Here is a 17136-nt window from a genome sequence, read left to right as displayed (position 1 = left end):
TTTATTATTAATAAAATAATAAAAGAACTCAAGGACCACATCTAGTACAGGGAATTTAGAGATAGTGGGACCTCCTGCTGGAGTAATACTGGGGCTATTTTAATAACAGATGCTTCCTTCTATAGATGGCTAGATATTCACAATGTAAATTGCAGCAGCCTTTAGTGATACTCTTTTTTTATTTTAATGGGGTATGACTATTTTAAAAAGATAGTGTTTCCATTTACAACACCAATAGCATGTTCTCAACGACAAAGGACACACTAGAAGCTCCATACTGCCTAGAGCATGTCTGGCTACTGGAGCAAACAGGACCCCTTCACCATTTTGCATGAGTTCAGTACCTGATTACTCTTCCCCCAAAGCAAAGATAGTCAAGTGTCTCTCAGCTACTCCTCCCTTCCATCAAGCTCAGTTTTGAACATTTCACTTTTTGATGCCATTATGCATCAAACCCAAATACTCATTTTATAAAGATGTGACTACTACTTTAAAAATATACCAGTGTCTAAAAATATACATATGTAGACACATATGTTTGTATCTATATATGGTTAGTGTAAAGTACTGTTCTCTTATGTGGATCAGTCTTAAATGTTTGGTAAAAGAAGTAGTGCTTAGAAAATTCTTTTGTTGAAAAGTTACTGTTATCAGAATCTGCCAACCTAAAGAATGGAATTTATAACTTCACAACTTAGTCATGTTCATAACTTTCAAATAAGCGTATTTCCATTTTTATTATTGAAAGAAATATGGGCATTTTCCCTCTAAAAAATAAAGCACAAGAATTTTATCTCAATCTTTTTTTTTCAGATGTAAATATTTGGGAAATATAAGATTAAGTAAGTAGGAAGACATACAAGGTATCTTTTAGCTCCCTGACTAGGATCTTGTTTAATCCCACTATTTTATCATTGGCAAATTGTTAACTTTATGACTTATAGGTAAAAATGTTGGCTTGTACCCTACACCATCCAAAGAAATCCATCACTACAATGAATGGGAAAGACATTCACAGTTTGGACTGATTTCAGCAGTGGGTTAGCAATTAATTTGAGGGCAATTAATAAGAGGGCAAATTAATTGGCCTCTTAAGCCCTATGTAGGACAGGCTCCTCTTGGTCATTCCCTAACCCAGACCTCAGCTTGATGATTTCATTACTCTCCTTAGGCCCCTCACCTGAAACCCTCACCCTCATTCTTGGCAAACCAGTTTACCGCCTACATGAAAACTTCCCCCAATACCTTCTTCTTCCCATGTAACCTATAAATATGTATAGATCAACATCTGTTCTCACCTTCTTCCATCCAGTCCCCAAAAAAGTGTTCCTTCTCCCTTTCAAAGCATCACTCCTTTGCTATAACTTAGTCTCACTTTTTCCTTTAACATAAAGGATATAGTTATGGTGAAGGCATAAAGCCTGCCATTCAGTCAGTAGTTTACATTCAAGGAAGGGCAGCGGATGTAACCATGTCAGCTATAGTCAGGACCACTGACTGGAACAGGAGCATACTGAACTATGAAATCTTGAAGGGCTATAGAAAGATTTCGGTGAAGCTCCAAAATTAAAACCTACAGAACAAGAACAGTATGTGTGTTAAGGGGCGAGGTTGTAGGGAAGATATTCTTAATTGAAGCAAACCCAAATAGGTCCAGCTGTGGACATGCAGAGTACAAGATAACATAGGAAAAATGTCGAGAAACCAATTGAATGGAGGGTCCAGTGTGGTCCAGTCTGGGTTGACGTGCTGATTTGCTATTTTTAAGCACACAGATGAATGAGATTATCAAGAGAGTTGTAGTCTTAAAAAGGGCTGAGGGTAAATCCTTGTAAGGATGGACAAACAAGGGCTCCCAAGGGAGAGTTAGGATTCACCTCTCAATACAGCTAGGAAGCAAGCCAGGGATGTGGGGAACACAGTAGCAAATAAATGGGTGTGTAATCAGAGGACAAAGGTCCACAGTGGTAAGTGAAATACTCTTACTTAGAATTTTGCTCCACTGATTTTCCCACACCATATCGTCAGGTTCACCTTGACTTTCTCCTACCAAACACATCCTTAGATTCCCCAATTTCAAACAAACCTGACTTATGTAACTGCTGATGTTTCTCTTTCCTTTTTCATCAGACTTCCCACAATAGTCCACTCTTGCTGTTTCTTGTCATTCCTCCCACACAATGCACCATCTTGCTTTTACTGAGGTCTCTCCCTGCCACATCCAACATACACTATTTTCCAGATCTTCCCAGTGATCTGCTAAGTTTACTGACATCACTGCTGCTGCCTTGCTTGAAATACTACTTCCTTGTTCATGAGGTGTGCTCGTCGTTCATTTTCTCTCTCATCTTTCTCCTTTCTCTCCCCAGGCAGAAGGGCACAGCAGCTGGGCTCTGGAGGCACTTCCTGACTCCACTTACTGCAGATTGTGATGCTTAGCCTTTCTGAGTCAACTTCTTTATCTATAGAAATGGGGGTAATAACAGTTCCTCACCCCTAGCATTGCTGTAAAAATTGAAAGATCCATATAAAATACACATTAGTTATTGCTATTACTCTGTACCCATCCCTGTCAAGACCCAGCCCCCTGACCACCTAGTGAGTCACCTAAGGTCTTGACTCCTTTTTTAGTCTCCCAAATATCACCATATCCTACTGTGATTACCTTCTAAATATTTCTCATGTGTCTCTGCTATTTCTTCTGATCCCATTTATCTCTCATCTGTTTGCATCATTGCCAAAAGTCTCCTAACTAACCTCCCTGCACCCATCTGGGCCATTCATATACATCTTTCAAGATGCCCTAGGTGTGAGGTATGTAATGCACATTTGAAGAGGTGCAAACCGATATTCCTAAAATGTATAGTAACCAAGGTTACTGAAGTTAAGAAATAAAATATCCTAAGGTAATCTTTCCCACATATAAATCTGCTTGATTGTACCTTCACTCCCTAAAAATTTTAGTAGTTCCTGACTGCCTGGAGTACAATAGTAAGTTCTTGTAATAGTGTATAAGCAAAGGCTTCTACAATCAGGCTACAGGTTCTGAAGCCAACCCTATGTATGCTTTAGACTCTAGAATATATATATATATATATATATATATATATATATATATAAAAGGCACATATCCCACTTCATACTTTCATAACTGAGAGCAGTTATGGAATGGTTATGTTACCTACTTTCTGCTACCCTTTAAATTCTCACAAAAATGTTACCCTTCACTCAGCTAACTCCCGTCATTCTTTCAAGATTTACCCTACATATTACCTCCTCCAAGAAGCCTTACTTGATCTCCTAAGTCCATTTTAGTGGGTGCCATTTTTAGTGTTCCAAGAATATCCTGTACAATACATACCACCTGAGTTGAACAAATTATCCATTTATTTACACATATGTCATCTCCATTAGACTGTAAGCACAGGAGTTCAATTTATATACATCTAGCTTAGAAGGACTCAATAAATATTTGAAGTAGAGTGTTAAAGCATGAAAACTGAACTTTCCATAACTATAAAATAAAAACTCCATTTCAAATGTGTTTCACACATGTCCTATCTCAGAAAGATATCACAGTTCATGTGACTAGGAAACTCTTCTACTACAGACAAATTCAGTAGGTAAAATTATAGTACCATCAATGTATGTGAATGAATCCAGAAGCCACCCCCAAATTCCCCACAAATTCAATGCAATTCCAAGGTTTTTAGTAAAATTTGACAAGCTGATTTGGTTGGAATGATTGACTCTCCATTTAGAAAAAGTGTAAGTACACATTATTATAATTTCAAAATGGTTTAAAGAGTTAGAAGCTTTTCTAAAAAAGAACATAGCTTACTGGAAGAAAACATATTTATAATGAAAAAATCAATAGTTTTATCTCAGATGAAAAAGGTCTTCCTCAGCAAAACATAACATCCAGAAATCAATGAAAATAGATTAAATTACACTTAAAAAAGTTTAATCATGTATCAAAAAAGACATAAAAACAATCAAAACACAAACATCAGAATGTATTAGAAGTGCCTACAAATTAATGAGAAATAGACCTCCATACAAAAAAGGAGACACAATAAAAAACAAAATTAATAGACGAAATCAACTGGCTAATAACAGATACACTTTATAAATGTAAAAATATAATCATGAATACAAAGTGAGATATTGGTTGCTATTTTTTCCTAGGTTTGCAAGAATCAAAAGGATTAATAATATCCAGTATTAGCAAATGTATCAGGAAATAGGTATTTATATCCTAACAAGTGGTTAAACTAGTGTAACTTTTTGAAAAGCAACCTGGCAATATGTAGCATTCTGAAGATACACATCCACTAAATGAACAGTTAAACTTCTAAGAATGATAGTTCCTAAGAACAATGGTAAGAAAACTATCCATAAGGGAGTAGTTTTTAAAGGGACTGTTATCTATCTATACAGTGCTCTATGGTGAAAATGAATGTAATACATCTACACACACTGGCAGAAGTATTCTAAAAGTAAACTGTCAAATGAAAAAAGCAACTTGTAGGATATGTATAATGGTGCACCCATCGATAATACCAATAATGGCCATCCTCTCCCCCCCAAAAAAAATTCTTCTCATTTACTAAGCTGAAACTGGCTTTTTCTAAGGTATTTACAACTATTGTTTAGTACCACATTACCCACAACTATAGGACGGTATTCCTCCTTACAAATCAGACAGATAGGCAAGGTCACTTGTCTCACAGCAAGTTATAGTTCAAATTGAATCTGCACAGATCAAAAACCCATGCTCCTAACCATTACACAATGCTAATTTGTTAGGAAAGAAGGTTAGAAAGCCTGGTATGATACAATACACAGGAGCATGGAAAACTGAGAAAATCAGAGTCAGAAAGATTCATGTTCTCTAGTTCATGATTTTGACCTAGAAGAAGACAAAGGCAATGGAACCATTTTCATGAGGCGATAGTTAAAAACAGTCTTTATCCAATCCTCTTTGCTCCCAGAACTCATAAAGGCTCAAGTAGTCATGGTCTTTTTTATCACATATTAACATGACAAAATAAATTTATTTTAAAATATCAGCCTTCATATAAAAATATGATTCTACTGTGTCTTAAAGTAAAAAGTGAGGGGTTTTTTCCCTATTAGTTACTGAATTTGGAGGTAAACTTTCTTAAATTTTCTTTCCTGACATGTACATAGCCAAATTCTTTTATTTTGAATCATCTAAAGTACAGCAGTCACCAAAGAGGATTTCTCCTAAGGAATGCAACTTAACCTCATGGAAGATAAAATAATGACTTTGACATCAACTTGAATGAACAATCCCAGAGGAATATTCTGTAAAGGGAAATAACAAAAGATGTTAACTGTAAGAAAACTAGGAGTTAAAATTTAGTAGAATGGGAAATCCGAACAACAAAAAAAATCTACTTAATCATGAATTTTTTTTTAAATATACAGCAGGATGATTATAATTAATAATCTGTACTTTATCTTTGAAAGTGCTAAGGAATAGATCTTAAACATTCTTAGAAGATAAAAATTGTAACTGTGTGGTGATATATACTAACTAAAACTTATTGTGGTGTTCATTTCACAATACACACACATATTAAATCGTATTGTACACCTAGAATTAATTAATTGTATTAATTCGTATGTTTTTAATAGGAAGAGAACTAGCAAGCACTTATCTACGGATGTATTTTGATCATTTAAAAGAGGATTAGGATTACAAGGAGAAAAAGAGATCAGTGAAACAACATTGAGACAAATCAGCCTGATATAGATCTATGACTTTAATGCTCCTTCCAGATCACTTTGCTTCTGTAATTAATTGAAAATCTTATAGTGCTCCATAGGTTTTGGTGTTCTATCAGTACTTTTTAAAATCATTATACATTTACTTAGCTCAAACACACATCCAAAACAATTCAGGATTTTTTGCTTTTTTTTTTTCCTTCAGTTGCTTGCAGCAAGAAACCTGTTATCAAGACCTTCCTTCTAACTAACTTCCCTGAACTTCCTCACGCACAGAGGGTCTCTCCACATCATGGGCAAAATGCAGCTTCTCCTAATTTAGCTATTCCAGTAGAAAAAGTATTTCTGCCATCTTCCACACAGTAATCCCAGAAAAAGAGCATGAAGTAGGGTGGGGCATTATGACTTAGAGACCCACTAGGGTCATATGGAAGTGAGAAGGCATCCCTTAAATGAATGATATAAGATGTTTGGGAAATAAATGACAAAAAGATAGAAGCTATAACTATGCCATTCCATTCCAGTGCTCTTGTAGTTTTTGTGCTATATCATCAGTTATACTTTCCAACATCACCATCCAATGGAAGCACTTGGCTAATTTAACCAGAGTATGGCACATCATATGTAAGATATTCCTATCTTTGCAGTCACGATCATTAAGGAAAAAAAAAATATATTAGCTGTCTTTTTATAGCACCCAGAGGAACCAGAACTAGGTAAGTCATTTGAGGTAATCATCTGTGCTTTCATTTTCCATCCACCAGATGGATAAACAAGTACAAGAGTACACATATTAACGTGGGGGAAAGAAATTTCAATTAATAATAACTGTTGCATCACTTTGAAGAATTAAGGTGCCAAAAGAGATCTCAACACGCTAGCTCATATTCCTTCCTTTAAAGTTGAAATTTAAAAAAACATCAACCGGTAGTTAGCTATCTATCCTATTTCCTCAGGTGCAATGACACAAACATAACCAAGAAAAACTATTTCATAAGCACCTACTATGTGACAAACATTTTTACAAGTGCTAAAGACAAAGCAGTAAACAAGTGTCACATAAAAACTTTTTTCTAATAGTCACAACTATTGGTTATCTAACAGATTTGTGATTATTTTTTTTCTAAAACATTTTTTTTTAAAGATTTATTTATTTATTTATACAAGCACTGGGTACAGTCAGAAGTGTGGGAGGGTGAGAGAATTCATCAGAGCCAGAGCAGGGAACAGAACAGGCAGACTGACGAAATACACTGCTGAGGGGTGCAGCGGGCGAGACAGGAGAGGTCTGTGCGCCATATGGGACCCTCACCAGTGGCCAGGGATCGAACCGGCACTGCAGAGGTTGTGGGCAGCTTCGCAGCCCAGCGCTCCACCTCTGTGCCACCAGGGGAGGCCCCCAAAACACTTCTTTATTACTACTGATTGACTTCAATTTACTTAAGTTTTCTTCAACATAATTCCTCCATTACAACTTAGGAAGTTGTCACTCATCTATTCACTGTGAAGTAACATCATTAATGCTGATACTTTGCTTATTTTTAAAACAGAAAAATATGTGGATTTTATGTCAGTGATTATTCAGAGCATTTCCCAGCGAGCTACTCAGTTCCTCTTGAATGACTAATTTTCTATAGCTATATAATGTGTGTCAGGAGGTGGGGAAGGGGGGATAATTGTTCATTAAAACTTTAAATTGCAACATTTTTAATTACAGTTTTTGAGAAGGAAACTCAACTCAAATCCCCAAATTACATTTGTACTATAAGGACAATCATCACATACCTATAAAAATTCTAAGTATAGCCTGTTATTATTTTTGCTGTCCTATTTAAACATTCTTCCATTTGTAAAACATATATAGATTTTGATATCTAGGTGTACATAAACATTTCTGAACTTTTGCCGTGGTCTAGCAAAAACCTAAAAGCCAAAGTTACAACTCTCAGGTAAGGAAGAGAAGTAAAGTGGTTATTTTCTGCATGCCTAGGACGGCTCTTCATTAACTTAATTTCTCTGTATGTTCATTTAACAAATACTTTGCTCAGGAAATAAATATTACCAAATAATACCCTTGAAAACATTTACTTCCAGTAATTTATAACTGGCTAGTGTTTCCTAATGGTTAAAAGCTATTTAATCTCTCACATTACATACACTAAGTATACACATGGGACACACTTGCATGCTCTACTCATCCCTCATTGGGGTTCCCAGGAAAGAGAAGAACATAATACTGCTGCTTCTATACTACTGCTCAAAACTAGTTTTCACTTAAAACTGGGCATGCACCATTTAATTAAAACGAGAGGGGAAACGTTCAAACAAAAGGTAAAGTAAGTTTCAGTATCTAAATAAAATGACAAAATATGATGTAAGTTTAATAAGAAGAAACTTTATTGAATTACAAATTTTAAAATGGATCACTTAATTTAAAAGTGGGGCTACTTTCACGTCTTCTAAAACTCATTCTTTCAAAAACGCATTTCCTTTCTGAAATGATAAAACAAAAGGTTAATCTGTGAACCTACGGAGTAGATGTGCAATAGTATCAGTGGGCCAATTCAATTCTGACACATGGAGACAACATGGGCCTGTATATGCTGTTTTCTGCATGACATCAAACTGATTTGTAGTAAGAAATGGGAAAAAATAAGAAAGGGGAATGAATGCAAAGCATATACTGAGGTCTTTCTATAGGTGGTTAATAGAATACAGACTTAGCATGATAAAACGTAGACTTTTGTAACAGGAGCCTTGAAGATGTGCTAGGGTAAATGAACCCTAAGGAACCTCTATGAAAATCATTTTTTTCTTATTCCTAACAGAACAAATAGTACACACTTAAACAAAAAGTAAATGTAATCATGATATCTGTACTGTAAAAGGAACAGCATTATTGCCCATATATTCTGCTTTTTCAACTATCTCATTCATCGTGTAACAGAAAAAGTCAACAAACTAGACTGGATAAAAATATTTTCTATCAACCTCCATATGGAAAGACCACAGTTTTAAAATTACACAGTTCTAAACTTAATCCTTGGTCAGTACAGCGTTCCAAATCAAAATCAAGTTATGAACTGTTTACAATAACTTCACTACACTAAAAAGCTAACATTTTCTTCTCAGTATATCTTCCTAAGCAGGGGGAAAAAAAAAAACAACCTGAAGATTTCATTCTTTTTCTGTGCTGGGATTTCTGAAAAGCCTACTAAACAGTTTTCTGCAAACTTAAAATACACTACAAGTCAAACAGCTAACTAAACAAACCAAACTGATTTCAACAAAGCAAAGTCTTGTTTCCAAAGTAAAATCTATTAAGAACAATAAACATGTACAAGAAATTACAAGAAATGATCAGTTACAAATGCAAAATAATATCCAATTATCCCAGACTTGTGAACATAGTAATTAGAATCAATATCATATGCTAGTTCAAATATTATGTACAATTTAGATAAGCTGGTCAAGGCATTATTTGAATACACATTGTATTTGGTAAACTTGCAATTATACTGCCTCTTCTCCTACTTTAGTATTTGCAGGTACATAACAATATGGGAGAAAAATGTAATTTTCATTTATGTATTAACTGAGAAGAATAACTTATCTGTTATTTCAGTTTCAGGCTGGAAAAATGTTAAGGTATGTTTCCTTTAAGAAGGAAAAACGTAAAAACTAACTGCCCAAAGTTTAATTGATAAAAGTTTAATATCATCTTACTTATAAAAAAGAAAAAAATGTCTTGAAACAGATACCATACAATTATAAGGTCTCCCTATCGATCTGAAACTACAGAATGCATGGAAGGAATGGGTGCTATGTCAAAAACATAACTAACTCAAGGGATAGAGTTACTTTTAAAATCTGATTTGCAGGAAACTAGTTGCTTGGCCTAGCATTAAAGCTAATTACAAAATCCATTTTCTTAGTGGTCCAGAGAGTTTGCCAATTCTTCCAACTCAACAGAACTGTCAAAAAAAGAAGAAATATTATATGAGACCTTTAAAGACAAACAATGGGCATATAGTTTCTCCCCTCCCCCATTTAATACAGCATATACTTATACTGCTAAAGAGACATTTTTGAGAAGGATGTTATATTTTTCAAACATGAAAAATATAAAGGCTTCATGTTTTTCAAACATGAAAAATACAAGGGCTTCAACAATTTAGAATAATATGAATGTATAAAGAAATACTTATGAAATATTAAGTACCTCCCTTCTTAATGTTTTCAGGTTAAAAAATAATTTCAAACTTGAACTTCTAGAGTCAGTCATCCTAGGTATCAGTTTTCTATGCTGTTCTGAACTGTCTTAAATCAAATAGGTACTATTTACAAAATTTATGATGCAGACTGACTATGTTTAAAACAAACTGCAATAACCCACTAATAATAATCATCATTCATCATGTAACACAAATTTAAGAAAGCTATCTGAAAAAGTGAGATATTCTCAACATTGAAAAAAAAAATGAAAGTCTATTTTAAACTATGAAAAAACTTCTGCCAACTCAGGATAGGAGAAACTGTTTCAAACTATGAAGATGATCAAAATCAGTTTGGCTCCAAAGACTACATTCCTGCTCTCATAACTAGTAACCTTCCCAACTCAAAAAAGTAAGTCTTTGTATATAACAAAGTGGGTACTAGTCTCAACCCCTAAAATAGTATCTAAAGTCAAGTCAATTACCATATTTGTGGAGGTTATTCCCTCTCTGTCTGGTTTTCAATTCACTTCTGATTTTCAGAGAATGTCTTAAACTCTAAGTAACTCAAAATAAGCATTAAACTGAAAAATCTGTCACTTAAAAAATCTTGCACAAACTTCATAAAAACGAATAAAAATAACTAGCATGATTGAAACACCAACAACTATCAGGCATTTTAAATTTATTAACTCTACTCTCATCACAATGTATGATTTAACATACATGAAAAATTACAATTCAGTGCCTCCCTGGTGGTGCAAGGAGTTAAGTCTCAGCACTAGCAAGCCATGGGCAGCCATTGCAGCACGAGTTCGACCCCCAGCGAAGAAGCTAACTCGCCAGGGAGCTAACCCACTTGGTACAGTAGACCTCTCCTGTCTTGCCTGCTGCTCCCCTCAGCAGTGTATTTCAGTCAATCCGTCCGTTCTGTTCCCCAACTCTGTCCCTGGTGAATCCTCTTACCCCATACACCTCTGGCCTACAACACAGTTCTTGTATGCATAAATAAATAAAAATAAATCTTTTTAAAAAATTACAATTCAGTAATGGTAAGTGGCAAAAAAGTTCAAAATCAGTTTGGCTCCAAAGACTACATTCCTGCTATGTGAGCCTCCCCAACACCACAGTCCTAACTTCCCCACACGTATTAACAATAAAAATGGTCTTAGGACTGATGTATAATTCTTCTCTCAATTTTAAATTTTATTTTTTGTGCTTTACAAAAAAATCACTAACAAATAAATTATTTAAATAACATAAACCTGATCCTTTTTAGACTAATTCAAGAGTACACAAGTGATATGATTGATGTCTTGATAAAAAAGCCTACCAAGTCGTAAAAACACTCATCTGTAATTGCTAAATAAAAATTGAAAAACACTCAACTGAATTTCAACAAGATGAAATAATTCTTTCAGAATCAGAAAGAATCAGAATCAAAGATATGTAATACACATAAACCGATTTTCCAGAAGTATAAGAGTTGAAGCAATTTAATATACAGGACTGTGATAATAACACATTTAAGATTCACTGCTGTTATTCCTGCATCAAAATAGTAAGTTAACACTATTCTAATAGCACAGAAAATTTATATTTCATAACAAATGGTTACTCAAGGTCTTCCAGAATACTGGGCAGTGTGAAACTAGGAATATATTTAGATGTCAAGATAGATATCTAGGTAGGCTTAAGAAAATACCTAAAGAAATTATTATAAATGAGTAAAATATCTATTTTTTGAAGGATCCTTTTCATCTTTCTTAAAAATTGTTTACTCTTCCCTTAGAGGCATATGACCCACCTTCTCCACCCCCAATCCCTATTTAGATGATTTTTAAGTGTGAATTGTAAAGCCACACTTTATGTGGATTATACAAAAATTTGACCCTAATTTGTCTGAGTGATGAGTCAATCTTCCTGGATTAATGAAACCCCCAAGGAGAAGACCTTATGACAATTAAGTTCCTTTTGGAGGATATGTCTTTAGGCATATAAAAGGTGGTTGGAGAAAGTCTCTCCCTTCACTTGCTATTTTCAATTGCCTACAAACTCAAAATAATCAATATACCAAAGTAGCATATTTTGGATTGGCATATTTGTATACACTTCATTATCAATGTTTCAAAATTTACCATGAATTGAATAGCAGTAGTGCATGCCCACTGTCAAATACATAAGGAAATAAACAAAACATAAATCCAAAAATAGGCCATACCTTCCATCGATTTCCACATTCATTACAGACAACAAATGTTGTCATTGGTTCATCAGCACTACGAGTTTGTACCTGCAGCAAAATCAAGTGAAAAATATTACTTTTTACAGTACTACAAAAAGTTTAACCTAAATAAGAACATTCTATGTTGGCAAGGATATGGAGAAAAAGGAACCTCCACGCACTGTTGATGGGAATGTAGACTGGCCTAGGAAAACAGAATGGAGGCTTCTCAAAAGATTAAAAACAGATCAACCATATGACCCAGCAATTCCACTTCTAGGTATCTATTCAAAGAATATAAAAACACTAAATCAAAGGGATATATGCACCACTATGTTCACTGCAGCAACATTTACACTGGCCAATCTAGAGAAACAACCTAAGTGCCCAACAACATGAATTGGAAAAAAGATGTGTTATATATAAATAATGGCGACCCTGAAATAAGCTCAAATAAGCTACGTAATATCAAGAGAATACACATTCCAAACTTCAAATTTCCAAGTTCTCCCTTCTTTGTTTTTTCATGTTTATTACATCAGGTTAGTTACGGGGGAGAAGAGGAAGATGGAAGAACCTATATACTAAATAATGGTGCATTTTGAGTTAGGTTTATTTAAATTTAATATAAGAAGTTCAATTCAAGTATTTCATCACTTCAAAAATCAGAAGCTTCACGATATCCATAAATTATCAACATGATTTTTTAACTCAAAAAACTGTATCTGAAGATATATTTTCAAAGTAACAGCCTTCTGTTTAAGGTGTTGATATAAAAATGATTTGAAAAATCCTAAAATATTTTACATCAACTTAATATTGCTATCTAGAGGCTTAAAAGTAGATATGAAAAACCTTTGGTTCTATGGAAAAAACATCTGATCTCTGCTGGGTACACGAGAATCACACTCAAGGGTTTTGTGTCTGTTGTCAATTTTACCACTTTACAAGTTTTCTACCTAAAGAGGGAATTTTGTGTGATTAAGAGATTATAAATATATTTACTGGTAGAGTTATATTTATTGGTAGTGTTACTGAACGCTGAATGTAGATAACAGAAAAGGAAAAAAATCAGCACTTGAAAGGAAACATTATTTACATATCTAGCCAACTTTTCATATCTGTTTAGATTTATAAACAAAGACAAGTTAACTCCAAAGCTTTCATTCTGAATATACTTTGATTTTGAGTTCTAGTGTTCTCCATTTAGAGCCACTATTTTTTTGCTGTTTTCACACATATAAGACTTACTCTGTTTGTATCTAATCTAAAAGTAAGACTCTGGTGAACTGATCCTATAGCAGAAATTTTTGAGAGGATAAAACCACAACCTATATAACACAAAAGCGATGACTTCAAAAAGCAAAAAGAATCAAAAACATCAATCCTATTTTAAACCATAATTTCTAATTTTAGCAAGGTTAGCATGTCTTTGCTTGCAGTATCTAGTTTCCCCTCATGGAATTGCTGTCTGTTGTGTGGCTTTCTACATGCTTGAGGCATATACATGCAAATATGGACTTATGTTGATTTTCCTGTTTATGAAACACATGTGGTTAGCGTATATAAGCTTATATACCTTTTTCAGTTATAAAGGGGCGCAACATTCCATTTTCAGATATAGTACTGCATTTACCCAATCTAAATTCTCTTAACTTTTAAAAAAAGTTTCATTTAGCCATACTTGTAAATCTGACATCTCAGTGTCTTATTTTGCAGAAGTATAATACTGATAGTTACTGAAATATATCAACATTATGAGAACAGTCTCAGAAAATCGTTTGAATAGTTTTACATGTTTGTAATCAGAGAAAAATCTCAGCAAAAAAATTCTATCCTGAAAATATCATGTATTATAACATATTAAGTAGAAGTAGAAAGGCATTTAAGTTAAAGTTTCTTTAAAACTACCAAAGTAGGAGTGATATTTTTATATAACTACCAAAGTAGGAGTGATATTTTTATATAACCATATTTAAATAATTAAGATTAAAAACAAAACTCATTTCCATTAACAGAAAGAACCCAGTCTAGAGATGAACTAGCATGCTTTCCTGAGAATCAAAAAATTCTGTCTTCTGAGTTGACAACTTGAATACTACCATTTTATGTCATAAACTCTTTATGAATGATAATATTATGTACTTTGAAATCTGGCCCCTAAAATATATCAAAGCGTTTAGCAGCAATGTGTTTGAAGTCCTCTTTTGTTAATGATTCTGTTATGTGTAAATCATATTCCTGGGTGGTGGGTGTGGTGTGATGACATACATCTGAAGAGGAGTGATCCTATTCCCCTAAAGCATATACAGTATTGCAAACAAATGTTAGTTCAATTAAAAAAAAAAAGTCTTTGTCTTGGGTAATGTTAAAAAAGAATATGAAGACTTGATACCTATTCATGGTATATAGTTAGAAAACTTTACTGAAAAGAATTAAGTACCTACAGGAAAAAATGGAGGGGAACTTTATATTCATAATCTTTTGTAGCTATAAAATTTTAACCTTAAAAATACCCATTAACAATTTTTTTCAAGTAAAGGTTTCTTTCTACTACTTATACAGAGCTTAGTAATGCTATTTTTAAGTTATATTTCTTAAGTGTTCTTTCAGGGGAAAACTTTAAATACACCAGATTTATAGATACAGTACAAAAAAATGTAGTTGGCAAATAAAATTAAGACAGTGATTAAAAATTTTTCACATAAACACACAAAAACAAAATAACTATAACATGGTTCTTTTTCAAAGGTTCTTTTTCATGGTTCAGCTATTCAAAATCAAAATGGAAGATCAGTCAGATCATCTATGAAAATAAGTCATCAGGATGTTAAAAAAAAACAGAATAAATATCCTGATACACAGTTAAGCTAAACATACAAAGAACTTTCTTCAATCCAGCCAAATTAAAAAAAAATAAACACAATAGCCTTTTAACATACTAACCAATAATCAACTGCTTATGAACTCTTAAGAGAGTATAGTTATTTTATTAAACTCATAATATTTTGTAAATTGTATTTACAACATAGCTTTAACAATTTTTATGAAAGTATAAATATATCAACTTATTCGGAACTGCTGGAATCTGTGAGAAAGCATTCTTACACTTAAGAGATCACATCTCTTAAAATATAACAAACGAAGCAACAGTAGCTATATTTGTTACTTGTTCTATAAGAGGAACTCCAAGTATTCTTATACAAGTATAAGCTTACACACATAATCACCAACCTGTGTGTAAGTACAATTCTTCTTTTTACACTTGCCACATGTGAATAAGTCGGTCTGGGTCCCACCCGTCTTAGCCATCTGATGCTCTCTGATGGCTTCTTTGGTCAAGTTTTTCCGCATTTCTTTGAGCTCATCACTAGCCATTTCCTATCAGGGAGGTGGCAAAACCAATCCGTTAAAAGCATCTTCTTTCTATAGACATATATCCTGAATGATAGTATGCTCAAATAACTTAGTAATAATAAAAATCAACTTTTAACACTTCTTCAAAAAGGAAATATTGGGGCCTCCCTGGTGGCGCAGGGGTTAAAGTCTCAGCACTATGAAGCTATCCTCAGCCAATGCTGCTGCTGAATTTGATCCCCCCCACACCCCAGCTAACCCACATGGCACAGCAGAACTCTCCTGACTCACCCACTGCTCCCCTCAGCAGTGTATTTCAGTAGATCCACTTGTTCTGCTCCTCACTCTGTCTCTGGTGAATCCTCTCCCCTTTCCCCCACACCAGTTCTTACACACAAAATAAAATAAATCTTAAAAAAAAGGAAATATTAATATTTTTCCTCAAATGACTGGTAAAGAATTTGCTTCTTTTTAAAATCTTTTCAAATATGTGTAACTGTGTGTGTGAAAGTGAACTTAGTTACTGTTTAAAGACTTGTAAACAATGTAATCATGTAGCAGTAAGCATCTCTAATACACAAACAGTGGACTCTACAGTTGCCTCTACCTTATGCCCCCCAAAAATGAATCAAGGAGACTTCTTGGTAGGGGGCGGAGCAACATGGCGGCGAGGAGACCCTGCGAGTAAGATCTCCCATTAAAAAAAGTGAATAGGGAGGAAAAGCGGCAGGTCCCAGTGAGAACTGGGACATGGAAGATAAACGGGTGACGCCAGCAAACTACCCGAAGAAGAAACTGGCCATAAAAGAGGACTAGAAGGGAGGGAAGCGCAGAACCCTGCTCCCCTCCCCCGCCCACAGAGGCAGCACTCTCCGACCTGCAGAGAGGAGGAAACAACAAACCAAAACGGCCAACAAGAAAAACGGACGCAGCAAGCGGGACTGTGAGTGGAAAGGAACTATTTCAGCCACCACACCCCGTGAACGGGAGCTGAGGCGAACCCTGCAGGATCCGCCACGGCGGTGAGCGACGGCTCCGGGCGCCATTAGAGAAGAACAAAGACCCCGGGAGACGAGCACACAGCCCGGGCTGCCGGTAAGCTTGCTCGGAAACGCGGAGTGCTCGGCGCGCTTGAAAAGCAAGTGCAGACCTGGATCGCGGCTGCCCAGGTCCCCGCGCCTGCAACCTAGGCTTGCGGGGAGACGACCTAGGCTTGCAGGGAGACGCGCGGAGGTCCTCACTGAGGTGAAGGTCCCTCCCTGAGTAAGCAGGATCCAGGCGCCCAGGCACAGGAGCAGTTGCAAAAGGCGCCATTCCCGCGCCACTGAACTGGGCTACAGCCCGCGTCCTGGAACTGAGGGCTTTGAACTGAGACCCAGGGCACGAAAATTCGGGGCGTGGTTTCTCCACGACGGTGGGGCACCAAGGCAGACACAGCACCCCAAAGCTGTTGAGGAGTACCCTACCATTCCCGCTCTCTTCTCTGTCCCACGGGTCGGGGGAGGCGAAAAACAGCCCCCAAGGACAATAGGAGGGAGATCTCTGGCGCCACCTAGGGACCAGGAAAAAAAAAGTCACTAACACCCT

At 35.4% G+C, this 17136-nt stretch overlaps 1 protein-coding gene across 1 annotated transcript in view; it reads right to left on the bottom strand.

Annotated features, from left to right (window-relative positions):
- Nucleotides 1-9002: 9002 nt before the first annotated feature.
- TCEA1 (transcription elongation factor A1) overlaps nucleotides 9003-17136 on the bottom strand; it is a 50404-nt gene continuing 42270 nt past the window's right edge. The window contains exons 8-10 of the mRNA XM_037506607.1: nucleotides 15427-15573; nucleotides 12190-12261; nucleotides 9003-9728 (exon numbers count right to left, since the gene is read on the bottom strand). Of these exons, the coding sequence (XP_037362504.1) occupies nucleotides 9720-9728; nucleotides 12190-12261; nucleotides 15427-15573 (228 nt within the window). The 3' untranslated portion in view covers nucleotides 9003-9719. The remainder of the gene's footprint in view (nucleotides 9729-12189; nucleotides 12262-15426; nucleotides 15574-17136) is intronic.

This window comes from Talpa occidentalis, unplaced genomic scaffold, assembly GCF_014898055.3.
Source record: "Talpa occidentalis isolate TD23 unplaced genomic scaffold, MPIMG_talOcc4v2.1, whole genome shotgun sequence".
In the NCBI taxonomy this organism is placed as follows: Eukaryota; Metazoa; Chordata; class Mammalia; order Eulipotyphla; family Talpidae; genus Talpa; species Talpa occidentalis.
This window is presented reverse-complemented; position numbering and strand designations above follow the sequence as displayed.